The sequence below is a fragment of the Struthio camelus genome, chromosome 5 (genome assembly GCF_040807025.1).
Source record: "Struthio camelus isolate bStrCam1 chromosome 5, bStrCam1.hap1, whole genome shotgun sequence".
NCBI lineage: Eukaryota > Metazoa > Chordata > Aves > Struthioniformes > Struthionidae > Struthio > Struthio camelus.
Window position 1 is genome coordinate 53,533,337 of NC_090946.1, and position 14,946 is coordinate 53,548,282.

At 37.4% G+C, this 14,946-nt stretch overlaps 1 protein-coding gene across 2 annotated transcripts in view; it reads left to right on the top strand.

The window, feature by feature from the left end:
• Window positions 1-14,946, top strand: part of NUBPL (NUBP iron-sulfur cluster assembly factor, mitochondrial) — a 101,983-nt gene that overhangs the window by 20,292 nt on the left and 66,745 nt on the right. For both annotated transcript variants that reach the window (XM_009669971.2, XM_068946420.1), the window contains exons 5-6: window positions 14,073-14,112; window positions 14,206-14,296. In XM_009669971.2, coding sequence (XP_009668266.1) covers window positions 14,073-14,112; window positions 14,206-14,296 — 131 coding nt within the window. The remainder of the gene's footprint in view (window positions 1-14,072; window positions 14,113-14,205; window positions 14,297-14,946) is intronic.

The following is a 14,946-nucleotide window of genomic DNA, read 5'->3' on the forward strand; positions in this document are numbered from 1 at the left end:
TAAGTCTCCTGCAAAATTGATGTAACAATTCCATATGAATGATAAGAGGATAGAAGCTGCATTTCTGCAGGAATTATTTATTTCTCTGTGTACTTTAATTCTTGATGAAACTGACAACGAAAATGTTGGCAAATGAGCTGACAAAAATGATTTGGTTGTGAAAATAGGAATTTGGAGGACTTGGGAAGCTTTACTTGTAACCTTTTTGAGGGCTCTTATTTTAATGAATGACAATAGGATAAGCTTGCAAGGATATCAGATCAGTGGTAGGTTAGGTTCTCCTTAATTGAGCAACATTATGTGTATTTATACACATAGATATATCAAAATTAAATGTTCATATATGTTTTTATAATGAAGCTTTAGCCATACTTTCCAATTTTGATATAACTTTTTCAAGACTAGAACAAAGAAAACTCTAAGCATTGTTTCAAACAATAATTGAGCAAAACCAGACATTTCCGCGTTAAAGATGTGTGTTATCAATGTATGTATAGCATTCTTAAGTCAATTCAAAATTAATTTTTTTTAACAGCCTAGCAGTCAAAACCTTGTTTAAAGTATATTACCGTCTTCAGTATGGCCTGGATATGAAGGTGATGGATAACATTGTTCTTTGTTACTGAATCCTTACAGTAATACTAAGGTACTGAGTGTTCTTACACCTATAGATTTCTATTTCTTTCTTCACATGTAGCAGTGGAAAAAGGGATTAGGGATGCTTGGCACCACACATGATAAATATATGCAGCAATTACAACATTACAATAGAAAATGTTATTGCTATGCTATAATTAAAGTTTTCCAAATGAATTAGGTGTTTTTGGGGAGGAGAGAGACTGTATAAATGGAAAATACTTTATTTATTTGATTTTGCAAATTTTAGTACAGGAAAGTCTGCCAACATTTAATAGAGTATTAGTAGAAATACTGTAAATGGTCATGAAAATATTAAAGACTCACAGCTGAGTTTAATTAGATATTGGATGATTACCTAATTATGGAATAAATATTAATACCACCTATGATATATATAGAGGTATAACACAAATAACAAAACATTTCTTCTACTCTTTCCCCAAATAATTTAAATGCTGTTTTTTGGCTTAGTGAAATGCTTTTTTTTTTATTCATCATTTAAGCTATTTGGCAGAGAGTAAAACCTATTATATTGACAAAAGGTGAAAGAGAATTACCTTTTTGCCAGATAAACATAACATTTCTTTGTTTAATTTAAATTATTATGGAGACAAATTAAAATTATTATGGAGACATTGATAGACCTTTTACTCTTTGATAGTTAAATGCTCTTTTAATATTTTGGAGCTTTGTTGCCATTTTGTGATGTCCTAAGTGTCCTTTTTATTTCTAAATAAAACAGTAAATTCAAAAGGAAAAAAACCTCTGTTTTCAAAATCTGAAATTAAAAAAAAAGTCTGAAATTTACAAAATTACTGAGAGAAAACTAGCAGTAGGTTTGTTTTGGTCCCACAGAAGGACAAGATGATTGGGGTTGGGAGTGACCTCTGGAGAGCATCTGGTCCAATCTGCCTGCTGATGCAGGGTCACCTAGAGCAGGTTGTCCAGGACTGTGTCCATTCGGGCTTTGAGTATCTCCAAGGATGGAGACTGCACAGCTTATCTGGGTAACCTCTTCCAGTGTTCAGCTGTGTTCACGGTAAAAAAAAAGCATATGTTTTTTTCAGTCTCCCCCTTCCCCCCTGTTATGTTCAGATGGAATTTCATGTGTTTCAATTTGTGCTCATTGCCTCTTGTCCTGTGACTGGGCACCACTGAGAAGAGTCTGGCTCTGTCTTCTTTACACCCCCACATCAGATACTTATACGCACTGATAAGATTCCCCCCTGCCCCCGAGCCTTCTCTTCTCCAGGCTAAACAGTCCTTGCTCTCTCAGCCCCTGCTCGTATGACAGCTGCCCCAGTCCCTTAATCATTTTAGTGGCCCTTTGCTGGACTTGCTCCAGTACGTCCATTTGTACTGGTGAGCCCAGAACTGGACCCAGCACTGCAGATGTATCTCAACAGTGCTGAGTAAAGGAGAGTGAGCAGCTCCCTTGACCTGCTGGTGATGCTTCCTTATGCAGCCCAGTGCCTTTGCCATTACTGGCCATTGTTCAGCTTGTTGTCCACCAGGATGCCAAGGTCCTTTGTGCAAAGCTGCTCTGCAGATGGTCGGCCCCTGACCCCGCTGAGGCTAATAATATTGCAGAAAATGCAATTACTGGGAAATTTCTGAAGTTGTAAATGAACACTTTTTTTTTTTTTTTTTTTCACTGGGACAGATTTACATTTCTGCTAGTCTAATAGCAGAATCTCTAACAAAAAGTGATAATTTAAAATACAGTCTGTTGTGATTGTTTAAAGATGTCTCCTTGAAATAGCTGTATCAAGGGATTGCTGTGCATGCGTTTGTTGGTAATAAATAGAAAATGTGAATTGACTACAATCGCTAATAAGGCTGGGTTTGTACTACAAGATTTTGCCAGTGCTGCTGTATGAATCAAGAATGTGACAAATCATCATATGAACAGAAGTTAGTGCGTTGGCAGCACTTCTTGTATGGATACAGCCACATGAACAGGAAAAAGCTTTTATTTGCTTAGTATATGTGTTCGAGTGGGTAACGTGATTGCACTTTGTGGGGGCATATCTTGAGATATGCTACGTTTACTATATGGCATTGTTAGACTAGGAAAGGGTCTGCAGTGCAAACAAGAGTAACGTACCTTTTCTGATATATGAACACTATTACTTAAAATGCATCCCCAAATGAAAGCACTTTTTCTCTTCCTGGCACTAATCTTCAGGTTTTCAGTACAGTTTCTTTTCATAGTACTTAAGATACTAGAGTAGTTAAACAGAGAAAATGCTACAGAGGGTAGTTATTGAGGTAACTGTGAAGAATTTTCTTGATGTTATGTAAAGGTTTAATTTTAAAGCTACAGCTTGTATTCCCCTACAAAGCTGTCTCTTGCATTTTTACCAGTGGGGTCACATCATGATTAATTTACATAAAAACTGAATTTGGTTCTCTCTCTCTCTCTCTCTCTCTCCCCCTCCCCCTCTCAAAAAATGTAATTTTATTATAGGTATTACTTCTTGATTTGCAAGCAAGTGGTTTTTAGATTGTGTAGTCATGTTTTGTCATGTTTGTATCATGTTTTGTTTTATTGATTCTGTTATGGAAGTAGCCTGTACCAAAATCCCGAGTTTTATTTTTGTCTAAGCCCCTTGGTTTAGACAATATCTTATCTCAGTTTATCTAGGTTACTCAAGCGTATGGGTGACCCCTATGTCTCTTACCTTCTTTTGGGCCACAAAGCTGAGCAGTTTTGTCTTTGCAGATGTTAAGACGCGGCCAAACCCTTTCTGATGCTCCTTGGGGGGAGCTCAGGGGGCTTTGTAAGCATAGTAGGCTTTTTCTTCAAAGTACATTTGACAGTTTGTTTTTTTTTCCTCCCTTAGATAGACAATGTGATTCCACATCCTGTACGAGTCTGATGTCTGTTCATTGTCCTTAGGCTAGAAAGCTTGATATCTGGCCTTTTACCCTGCCGTCCTTTAGTTCCCAGAAGCACTCTCTGTTTTCACTATCCCAATCTATGATATTTAGTTGGAGGCTAAGCAGGCATGTTTGGGCTGCAAACTATTCTTGCTGATTTCATTATAGAAAAGAATCAGCTGCAGTTAGTGGCGTTGGTGATTGAAAATTCTTGCACTGATGAGGTTGATGTCATCCTTTTTTTGTTTACTTATTGTTATTGTCCCACAGAGCTGTCTTATGTCCTCAGGTGAGTGTGTATAGAGAATAGATTATGAAGATTACGCAAAAATGGTATTAATCATTTAGTATAATTATTTAGTGATGGAATTCATCCTTTAGTATAATAATCTCTTAATCTGTGTGAGAGAAGAATCTAAGTAATTGTTACAGTAAAAACAAAAAAGATAAAAGAACATAATGTGAAATAAAAGCATTTTCAGGCCTACAATAAATAAAATTTCAACTGAAAACAAAAGAAAGGTATATTCACGGGAAACAGGCTTTCTGAGGACCATCAAAAGCAGTTCTGCTGTCACTTACTGTCCAAGTGCCTAGGCCTATTTTGGACTTCCATTTGTTCTAGTTTGTTGTTCTTATTTCCTATGAAGGTTGGGAAGGTTCCAAAAACTCCAGCTGAAATCACTGGAATATTAGGTACACAGGCACTTTGAAGATCTGTTTAAAAAATCTTGAAAATAGAGTAATCCAGAATGTTGTAATTGGTTGTGCTCCATGTTTTGGAGGCTCTTTGTATGTGATGAGGTAGTTGAAAACGAGAGGAACGTTGAAATATGAAATATTTTGTTCTTGACCTTGACTGTTGCCCTGAAGCCAGTGGCAATTGACCTTAAAGCTGGCTTCATTTTGGTATTTTTGAGGTAACTTGTGAAACAACTGATGATCATTAGTTGGGGATGGGAGAGGAAGGAGGGTGTAATGCAGGTGTGATCAAGAGTGGAAAGGAATTTATAATGGGAGGGGAATGGGCAAAAAGACTGTTTTAATTTCAGTGAAGATTTCCATATGCTTTTAAAATTCCCATTTGCTTCTGACTTTTGAGTGGATAGTATACTTGGCAAAAGACATGGCTTTCTATAGCAGTAGTACCTGATTAATCATTTCATTGGGCATTCTGAACGGATATCAGATACCTAGATGGCCATGATACCTACAATACTGTACCATACAAAACTGTGTGAGACTTGTGGTTTTGAAACACTCCAGATTGCCTGTGTAGTTTATGTAAATGATACCTGACTTTACAAGGAATTATTTATAGGCATATGATTGTTAGCTGTTGTTTAAAAACACTGGGAAAAGAAAACCCTTCTAGAGCATTAATTTATTAAAATTACATTTTTCATTATGGATAAATTCTTAGTTATGAACAGAAATAAGGCAAAATGTATGATGAGAAACATGGAGCAACATGTAGTGACTAAAGCTTTTGAGAGCAGTCTTTTGGATAAATGGCAAATCAAATTTTACTAAATGCTATGTAAATTACTAAAACTGTAAATAACTAGAAAAAATTTGTTTCAAGTACTTGAAAGCAGAATGATATTAGCTTATGTCAAGATTTGAATATTTTTATAGAAGTAACAATTACATGCTTATTAATCCTGCAGTGCAGAATTTATAAATGATGCAATGTAGATTATAGCTAGCAAAAGTTCATTACACTGAGTTTCTTGCATTGAGTTTTTACACAAATTGGAATTAAGCTGCAATTTTTTTTTTTTTAGAGTAACATAAATACACGTTTCATTGTGCAGCTGGTGAACATATATAACAAAAAGAAAATTCATTTTTCTATTTGTGCACTGAACACGTTTACCTCTGCTTATTTCAGAGGAATAAATTTTTTCAGTCGCTCTTCTCTGCTAGAAGTAAAATTTAAGCACTGTAACTAATCCTGAATTTTCTCAATGTTTTTGTTATGTGGTAGTTTCACTGACCTGTTTTTACTGTGTGTTCTTTCCCTCCCTCTTTCCCCCCTGCCACGATACTCTCCCTCTTTCCTTCCCCTTCTTCACAGTAGAACTAAGTAACTATTCAGGAGAAAGAATGAAGCTGAATATATCAAAAATAGGAAAAAATGTATTTTAATCCTTCCTCTACAGTGACCAGAGGCTAAAAGGGATAGTAAGAGATTAAAAACTAGCATCTCTTTCCCTAAATCATAGTCATGATCTTGTAAAGTACGTATAATTTTATTTTACAAATTGTGAAATTAGGACAAAATCACTGAAGGATGTATGGAGAGCCATGAGAAATACAAAAGAGAATACTTAATATACTCAGAACCGCCTTTTTTAAGTGGAGAAGGAACAAGCTTACCTTAGTTTCATCTGTTGTCGGTGTCCAGGAGCTTTAAGACTAGTTGAAATTACACATAACCCTTTGAAAAGATTTTGCCCCTTATATTCCATTTCTTTTCACTTGTAAGTTCTTTTTTGTACTTATTTAACCTGAAAAGGCTGAATTGACTCCAATATATTGATTTCTGTATTTTTACTTTGAAAGTCTGTAGTTAACGAGACTTTTTTGGAAGTTAGATCTCAAAGTGGAGTGAGAGGTAAGGGGTAGGGAACGTCTGTTTCTCGGGTTCATGGTTCTCCCTATTGTGATGTACTGTTCTGTTCTATGACTGACTTAGTTGGTCCTCCTTTCACAGAAGCAAGTCAGTCCTTTAGATAACATGAACCTACCCAAAGGTTTTGTATGTCAGGACGGAAGCTTTGACTTGAATGCTGTGTTGTCTATGTCATTTCTCTTAGCTATAATTAATTAAAAGAATCCACCCGAATTCACCTAATAAAGCTTTTGATCCACTGTAGATGGCCTTTTTTGGCTCCATGACGATCTGAGGGCTTTTAAAAATGTGAGTTATTTTAATGATTGGAAGGAAGAAATTTGTGGCAGGTAATAGCAAGATATTTAAAACTAGTCTTCTCCTTTTATTCCAAATCTAACAGTTAAGGATACTTAAAAATGTAACAGAGATGCGACTAGATAGGTGTGCTGTTTACTTGTGCCAGATTTGCTTTTGAAGTATAATCTTCCAGCAAGCAGTTAGTTCTTTTGTTGTTAGGTAGCACTGATGATACCATTTCTGCAAAACAATTCTGTTAATGAGGAATCTTTCTTACAGAGCAATGTTACCTCTGAAGGCTATCAGGAGGAAAAAATGGTGAAAATTTACTCCAGTAAATGTAGTGTGTGTCTGACTAGATGTGAGAAGCAAATCTGTTGAAAAAAGCTCTAGCGCTGTGTGTGTGTGTGTGTTTTTTTTAATGCAATCATTTATTAAAGTAGAGTTGTATTGTGAGAATTGAATAATGTTTGATTCTCATTGGTAGTTTGCTTTGGTGATGTCTTCATGGCTAGATTAACACTGTTAGTACAGGGTGTAGTGGGAACTCTCAACCTTCCTTGTGTGGAGCTCTTTGAGCTTACAGTACATATTACTGTACCTTTGGGGCAATCCTGTAAATAAATTTATAACACAGTGTGAAATCAAACTTGAAGTCTCAATTAGTCTCTTACCATAGAATATTCTGGCCTTCTGGCATAAGCAGTTAGAATGATGATTGGTTTTTTAAAGTTTGTAGCTCTCTGATTAATGTTTTAGTGACAGCATCCCTCGCCTTCTGACATAAGATGGTGTCGGTGTTTCATTCTGGCGTGCCCTGGGGCCCTGCTGCAGTCCTCTATGCTATTTGCCTTTTTCTCCCCTCTCATCCTCCCTGCCCCCTTTTTTTTCTGCTTGCCTACTGTTTTTTCTCTTTCTTTCTACGTCATTGTGTGTGGAATATAGTTTCCTTTGCATAGGAAACTAATACTATTTTTGAACCCCTGGAGTATGCTGTCTGGCCTCTAGCTGCCTCTTCAGAAAGTATGGCTCTTCCTTATGTCCTCTGTCAGATCTGCTAGCCCTGTACAGATCTTGCTCCCTAAAGTGTCCAGAGTGCATGAGTGCTTAGGCAAGTGAAGCTCACACTCTGTGTTACTTCTTTTCTCTTCCTATCCTATGTTCTCTTTTTCCACAGTTTAAGGATGTTTATTTTCTACATACCTTCTGAAGTCATCTACCTCTTTTTTTTTTTTTTTTTTTTTTTTGAAACAAAAATTTTTGAGATTTTACAAGTGACCAGGCTGGAAATCTGTTTCAGCTTGTCTATGCATATAGCGCATTAATTGAGCTCATCTCAGGTAATCTTGTTCAATGTACTGGAATCCACAGAATATTCAGCACTATATCATTCACTCCTGACTGGCATGGTGGCTGTGAGTTTTGTCGTGCCATACGTCTTTGGTGTTTCAGCAGTGAGACATCACTGAGATGCGAGGAGGTGGAAAATTACCATTTGTCATGAAAACCTCAGCTAATGATGAGCTGTACAAAGAGCAGCAGAACCTTTAGCTTTTATGTAAACTACGAAGAAGTACTAGCCTGTTAAAATTTTGATAACTGTATGCAGAGAAGCTACTGTGTGTTTTTTATTTAAATAAGATAATGTGGAAGACGGGAATATTTAAGATTGCGAGCTGTTCGGAAGTATTTTTTTTAAATCTATGGCCACCGTTTTAATGCTTAGACGTGAGATATAAAAATGCTGTTCAGAGGCGTAGGTGTTAAACAGTATGTAGTATAACTTTCTACAGCTTTTTCTGTGTATTTGGTTTGTGCCTAGATTTTGTTGTTGTTGTTGTTGTTGTTTTTTAGTTCTTTCAGATGTATTTTGGCATTTCAAGGAAAAATACACAACTGTAGCAATGCAGCTGAAGTGTTTAGATCTCCTAGGTGTTTGCCAGTTGTGCTTAGATGGGCTTTCTAACACTGGAGATGTTACAAATGGAGCCACGGCTCTGTTAGAGCTCTCATCAGCCCTTGGAGGAACTCAGCACAGGCCTCCTAATCCGCAGGATTCTTGAATAATCTGGAGTGAGTTACACTGTCTTTGTGTCTTGATTCCCTCATCTATAGAATGAGATAACACTTTCCTTACCTCAGTAGTGTACTGTGATATAAACATTTGTTTTGGATGCGTATATATATTGGGCGTTACAGAGATGAGGTTGTAGAAGTATAAAAACTAAGAAACAGGAAGTAGATGCACTCAAAACATTGTCCTGATCTTGCAGTGGATCTATCCTGGCACTTCTTTTTGCTTTGTAATTTCTTTGGAAGCATTTGGAAATCTGTGTATAAAGGTTATCTGGATTTTCTTAACTGCAGAATCATACAATTATTCTTCCTTTTGGTGGATCTTGTTATTGAGGTCACATCGTATAGACAACTTGAAAGCACTGTCTTTCTGCTCAAAGTCCAGCCAGCCTGAGATATGTACAGCCAGCCTGAGAACAAAGGTATTCAACTTTGTGCTAGGAGTTGAGGCAGTAACAGGAGCATGACTGTACTCTTGAAGTGAATCTTTGATAATTCCATCTTGAAAAGATGATTTCACTGCTGTAATTTTCCTAGACTTCATGTTCAAGCAGTGTCAACAGTAGTCTTTAAAAGGTGTTTAAAGGTCTTTAGAAGCATACATATGCTGGTATGTTTGGTGTTCACCAAACTATATTACATTAAACTCTTAACCTTCAGGTTTTATAAAGCTTTTCAATTTGCTGATATTGCTAGCTTACCCTTTGCATGCCAGTTTTAGGCCCATACTTACCTTTAGTGGACCAGGGGGATCCACAGAGAACCACTGTCCTTTTACGTATGTAAATCACTGAGAACTACCTCTCCAAGACGCTCTAAATGAGTGATGCAAATTGTGTGGCTTTTGGCCATATGAAATTTCTTATTTGTTGGGCTCGGAAGGCTGCATTTCATGCAGCGTTCATTAACTGGAGCAGCATTATGAAATCTAACTAAATAGTGCTCCAAAAATGGGGGAAGGAAGGTAAGGTTGCTCATGCTTTTCTGCTCTGTTTCAAGTCAGCAGTTTGGCTGGTTTCCTACCACTTTTCAGATCAGTGCAAGTGCAGACTCCCCTCTTCTTCCAGAGGTCTGTTTTAACAGACAAGTTTTAACTCTTCTCCAGAAGTTTCTTCTGATTAATGTAAGCTGTTGTAGCTGAGGAACACAGGTTACTACATCCTGATGATGTCCTTCAGCCTGCTCTGCCTTCCTACATACCTTGCTTAGGTAAGATAAACCCCAGAAAACTACACAGGGCTTTGAGTCCTACTATATTTGTGGTAAGACTCTCCTCCTCTTTTTTTTCTTTTTTTTATACCTTGAAGTAGAAGGGAAATCAAAGCCAGAAAGATTGCAGAAGATACTTTTTTTTTTTTTTTTTTAAAGACAAAAGAAGTGGAGTAAAGTAGAAGTTTAAACGAGTATTATCAGAGAATTAATGCTTTCCTCACATCCTCTGAAGGAGGGAGGTGCTGTTCATACCTCTTTCAAGCTACTTTCTTGAAGGACTTTGCCTGTTACATGTGTTTGGGAGTATACTGTTGCAGAAATAGGTCTCTGTCACTCTTGGAAATCCCTTTATCTGATGAACCTGGAGGGGCGGAAGAGTGATAGCAAAACTAAAATGCAGGCTGAAAGATGAATAAAAAAAAATCAATGAAGTGATGAATGTGCTGTAAGAATCTGAACATTCTGTAGGATTACACTGCCTGTGTTAAGCTTTTGGAAGCTAGTTAACTTGGGCTGAGCAAAGTTCTTGATCTGTTGTACCATCTCCTTAGATACATCCGCAGATCACTTGTAGTTTTCCTGATCAGTTTAAGAAGAGACCTGACTTAATTTTAGCAGCGGGATGGACAGACAGGTAACTTCATCTCTCAAGAGTTTTGAAGACAAACATTAAGTAAAAAAGTTACATATCCTTCTAGGAACTCTGAGACCTTCCAGCATAGCTGCAAGTTCTGAAAATATCCGGGTACAATAAGAGAAATCTTGCATCAAGGAGGATGATAAACTGAAGTTTCCAGATTCTCATCCCATATTCAGATTTTTTTGCCTCTGGAAGGTTTAAAAATTTGTAGCCCAGAGGCTTGAAAACTGAGCAGTTCCTCTGCATCAATGTTCACTCAGTCAGTGAGTTCAAGTCTCCTCAAAATGGATTTGCTAGGGTGTTGTATGATCAGTTACATGCACGTTTAACTCATCGTTGTAAGCTACGCTTGCTATTCTTAAACAGCATGATGCCCTCTAATAGAGGTGTAGCATATCATCGTAATCTTCTGGAGTGATAATCTTTACCTGCCTGATGAGAGAATACCCACTCTAAGCCTTTGCTTGCTCACATGCCTCAATCACCTCCTCTGAAGAGTAAGCCGAGAGTTGAAATGTCTCCTCCTATGCAGTTTGTAGCTCAGTGGATGCTTTCAGTGCCATGCTAACCTGTGACTACCATTGGCTATGCAAGGCTTTCTAAAATGAAAGAACAGATTAACTTGGACACTTACCTTCTCAGGATAATCTGTAAGTGTTAAATTTTGTGGGGGGGACCCCCCCCCATTTCCCCCCCCACACATCAAAATGTGGAGTATCTATCCTAATGACTTTGTTATTCTTCCCAACGTGAGTAACAGTTGAGTCTCCAGACTAGTTCCTGGAACACTTTTAATCAGCAATCTGCTATGCTGCTGTAATGAACTTGCATTTGGCTGCCTCTTCCAGTGTCCTGCTTGTATCCTCCTGGAAAAGGCACTGTACTGATATTTCACTGGTGTTCCATTGATCTTAATTTTGCGCCTTCAGGGAAAACACAGCACCCTGTGATTAGGGCCATCAAGCTTACTGAAAAGTTGCAAGCAGGGTTATTTTTCTGGAATTGATATGTTAGCACAGGTGGCATAGTATTACTGTGTCCATTATGATTTTAAGAGATCTGATTTTATTGTGTGTTTTGGGGGTGGGTTCTGAATCTGTAAGGTAGGCATCTGAACAACAGAACAGAAAGGGAGTGTTACTGTACTCTGAAAGAAACAGAAAATAGAGATGTTACTGAGATCTCCAGAAGCTAAATCTTCTGTACATGTTATGTTTTAGAAAATCTTCACATGACTCAGGGCGAATACCTGTTCCTTTTGATGATGCAAGGGTGCATCCCCCAAGCAGACCCCACTTGAGCACTGTAGGTTTGAGGTAGTCTTAAGAATGCCCTTTATCAGTAGGCAAACAGTGGGGTGCTTTGCAGTACTTTGTATTACTTTGAGAATAAACAAAACATTGCAGTCAGAATAAACAGCAAGTTGTGAATTGTTCTTGTGCGCTTCTGTAAATATGATTAAATCTTGCTGTTCTGGCAGCTTATACTCCTTGTTGCAAAACAAAGAAAATAAAATCTAGTTTTCATAAAGTGAATGTGTGCTGTTGAGAAATAAACAGTGCGCACATTTTTAACAGCAGAGTCTATGCTTGTTTGGCTACTCTATAGGTCGGTGTTCAGGTACTTACTGCAACTCTTCTGTTACCCAGTGAGGTGAATGAGGGGCAGATCTATCAAGGTATATGTCTCTCATGAGATTAGTACATCTGCCTAGGCTCGACACAGAAGAAACTGTCCATGCAGGTAGGGAATATTCAGATGACAGTCTCAGGATACTTGACTATCGCACTTTAGATGACCTGAATTGGACAGAGAAGTTGCATTATATTTTGGTGAACTTTCTCAGACTTTCTGCATCTTCTCCGTTCTTCTTTTTCTGCAGTTCCTGGTCCTCAGATACTGAGCAGTCAGCATTGGCCTCCCCTTTTCGGTGTCTGTTGTTTTTTCCTTATAATTGTTCCTATTTCGTGGTAAAGGTGAAGCAGTTCTTAATGTTGCAATGATGTATACTGTTGCAGAGATGCATATATATTTTTAAAACATTTCACAGGCAAATGTGCATTCATTTTTCTCAAAGTTTCTAACATTATAAGTTGCGGTGATGCGTATGTTGCTCACAGGGATGCCAACGCAGCTTCTAGAGGTGGCTCTAGGCTGCTGAAGTTCAAATGTCATCAGCCTCTTCATCACAGAAGCATCTTACTGCAGGGGGGACAAATAAGGCTTTTTCCAGAAACGTGATCAGATAATAATAAATTAGTTTTTTTTCCATGAAATAATTCCAGCAAAACCAAGCAGTGACTAAAAGCTGAAAAGAGCTGCACAAGTGGAGAAGAGTTGTCTTTGACTAGTTCATTGAATCAGTCCAAGCCCATCTCTTTTCTGGTAACAGTTTCATATTCTTTCCTGAACACAATAAAACATGCAAGTGATTTGTTTGGTTTTCTATTTTGTCCTTTTTGAGTTGTAAACCAAAACATTGTGAGCAGAAAATCTGTATCCAGTTTATTTCCAGCCATATTTCTACAAAATTACATGGCTTGAATGCTTGTTTATTGATTACTTGAAAGCTTTCATGTGTATTTTTGAGCAATTTTAATATGAGAGTTCAGGTGTTACTTTGTATGAATTTGGAGTTCAGCTTTTAATGTACTGTTATATTCACATTACTTTTTATTGTGTGTGTATATATATGTAGACAGATATATACTTTATATGCATCAAAGGTTTTTGTTAAAATACATATTGTGATTTTTTTGTTTGTTTGCTTTATTGGTTAAAGTATCTGTTCTATGTTTTGCCAGTGCATGGTCTTAAATTAAACCAGTTACGTTCAAATAAAACTCCTTTTGTTGTTCTTTTGTGTGTGAGCCATTCTGACATAAGGTATGGACTTAGATCACGGAGGCTACCAAGAGAGAGGTTTGTGCGGTTGTGAGGTGAAAGCACTCTTTGTTTACTTCTGGTTTGCTGTTCCCCTTTCCCCCGCAGCACAACAGTTTACAGTATTTCCCCCCTTTTTTCCTGACACTGGAAAGTGTAACAGTATGGAGCATGACAAGGACGTTTTTTTTGCAATGTCCAGAAAAGCTTCTTTTGTTCCTGTGGAAATTTTAGAAGTCCTGCAGACTTCCTGCAGTCTGAAGAAATCAGAGACTTCTAACGCAGAGCTGCTGACAGCATGTTGCTTAGTGGTGGCTTTATTTGGTATCTCCCCTGTGGCGTTCCGAAGCAGACTTAATAGGAAGAGAAGCATTCCCCAAAACGCTGGTGTGTTAAAGAAATGAACTTCTGTTTCGTGACATTACTGAATAGCATAGTGGGGGAAAAAAAAAAAAGAGACATAGCATTGTAAGAATTTGTGACTTTGTTCTGATGTAAATGACTCGGCATTTATGAAAATATTGCAGCAGTAGAAGGCTGCCAATAGGGGGTTTATGCCTCACAGCACGAGGATTTCATGTAAACAGCTGAAGTCTGGGTTTTGGCAGCACAAAGTGACGTTGAGTTACAGGTGAATACACTGTTATGCTGGCAAGAGTTGAGTGGTACCAGTAAAATGTTGCAATCTAAGAAAAAGTGGCACTAGGATCTCAGACAGAATAGATGCACATTTTGGAAGAGGGGGAAGACTGCTCTTAAATTTTGTCTAAGCTTATTCTTTCATCTAAAACAAAACAAAAACCTTGTTTGCTTCTGTTTTAGAAAAGCTAATGAGGCCCCTTAAGAACTATGGCATCGCATGGTGAGCATATTTTTTAATATAAATCTAACTTCTTTAGAGATAGATACACTTGGTGTGATGTTGGAAACCTAAGTTGTTGCTTTTTTGTTTCAGTATGTCTATGGGTTTCTTGATAGAAGAGACTGCCCCAGTTGTATGGAGGGGGCTTATGGTAATGTCTGCTGTTGAGAAACTGCTGAGACAGGTAAGGAGCTACTTGAAATGTTATTTGCATAATAGACAAATCACTTATATTCACAATTGTGTTTAAGACTGAGCAGTTATTAAAAATGCATTTGACTGATATATGAACGTATACAATACTGTTTCATGTAGTAATGGTGAGCATTTTTGTATTTTGGTCTTATGTATGGGCTTATATTGTTGATAGGCTTCTGAAAGTGTCTATGCACTAAAGATTTATTTATTCTCAGTGTTATCAGTCATTTAACAGAAAGGCTTTCACTGGAAAATCTAATGGCACAAACTTCCCTGTGGAAGCTTGCTAAGAATCATGGGCCTAAGTGCTATTTGCAATTTTACTTGCTTGTGAAAGTTTCCTAATTTAGGCAAACTATGAGGGATATACATTTAAAAAAAAATCCCTGGAGGTTATCCCAAATGAACTTATAAGATCAGTGGTTTGGTACTTACACAGTGTTTTCAGTGGTCCATATTCGGTAGCAGTTCCTTTGACTTGCAGTTTTTGTGGCCTTGGAGTGTGATTTCCTTGGCCATTGGAACTGATGATTGTAAGGCAAATTAAAATGTTCTCGGTTATTCTTTTCACTTCATTTCCTGTGTGTTTTAAGTATTTATTTTGACTTATAAACATGACTTCTACTTAACTTCAGT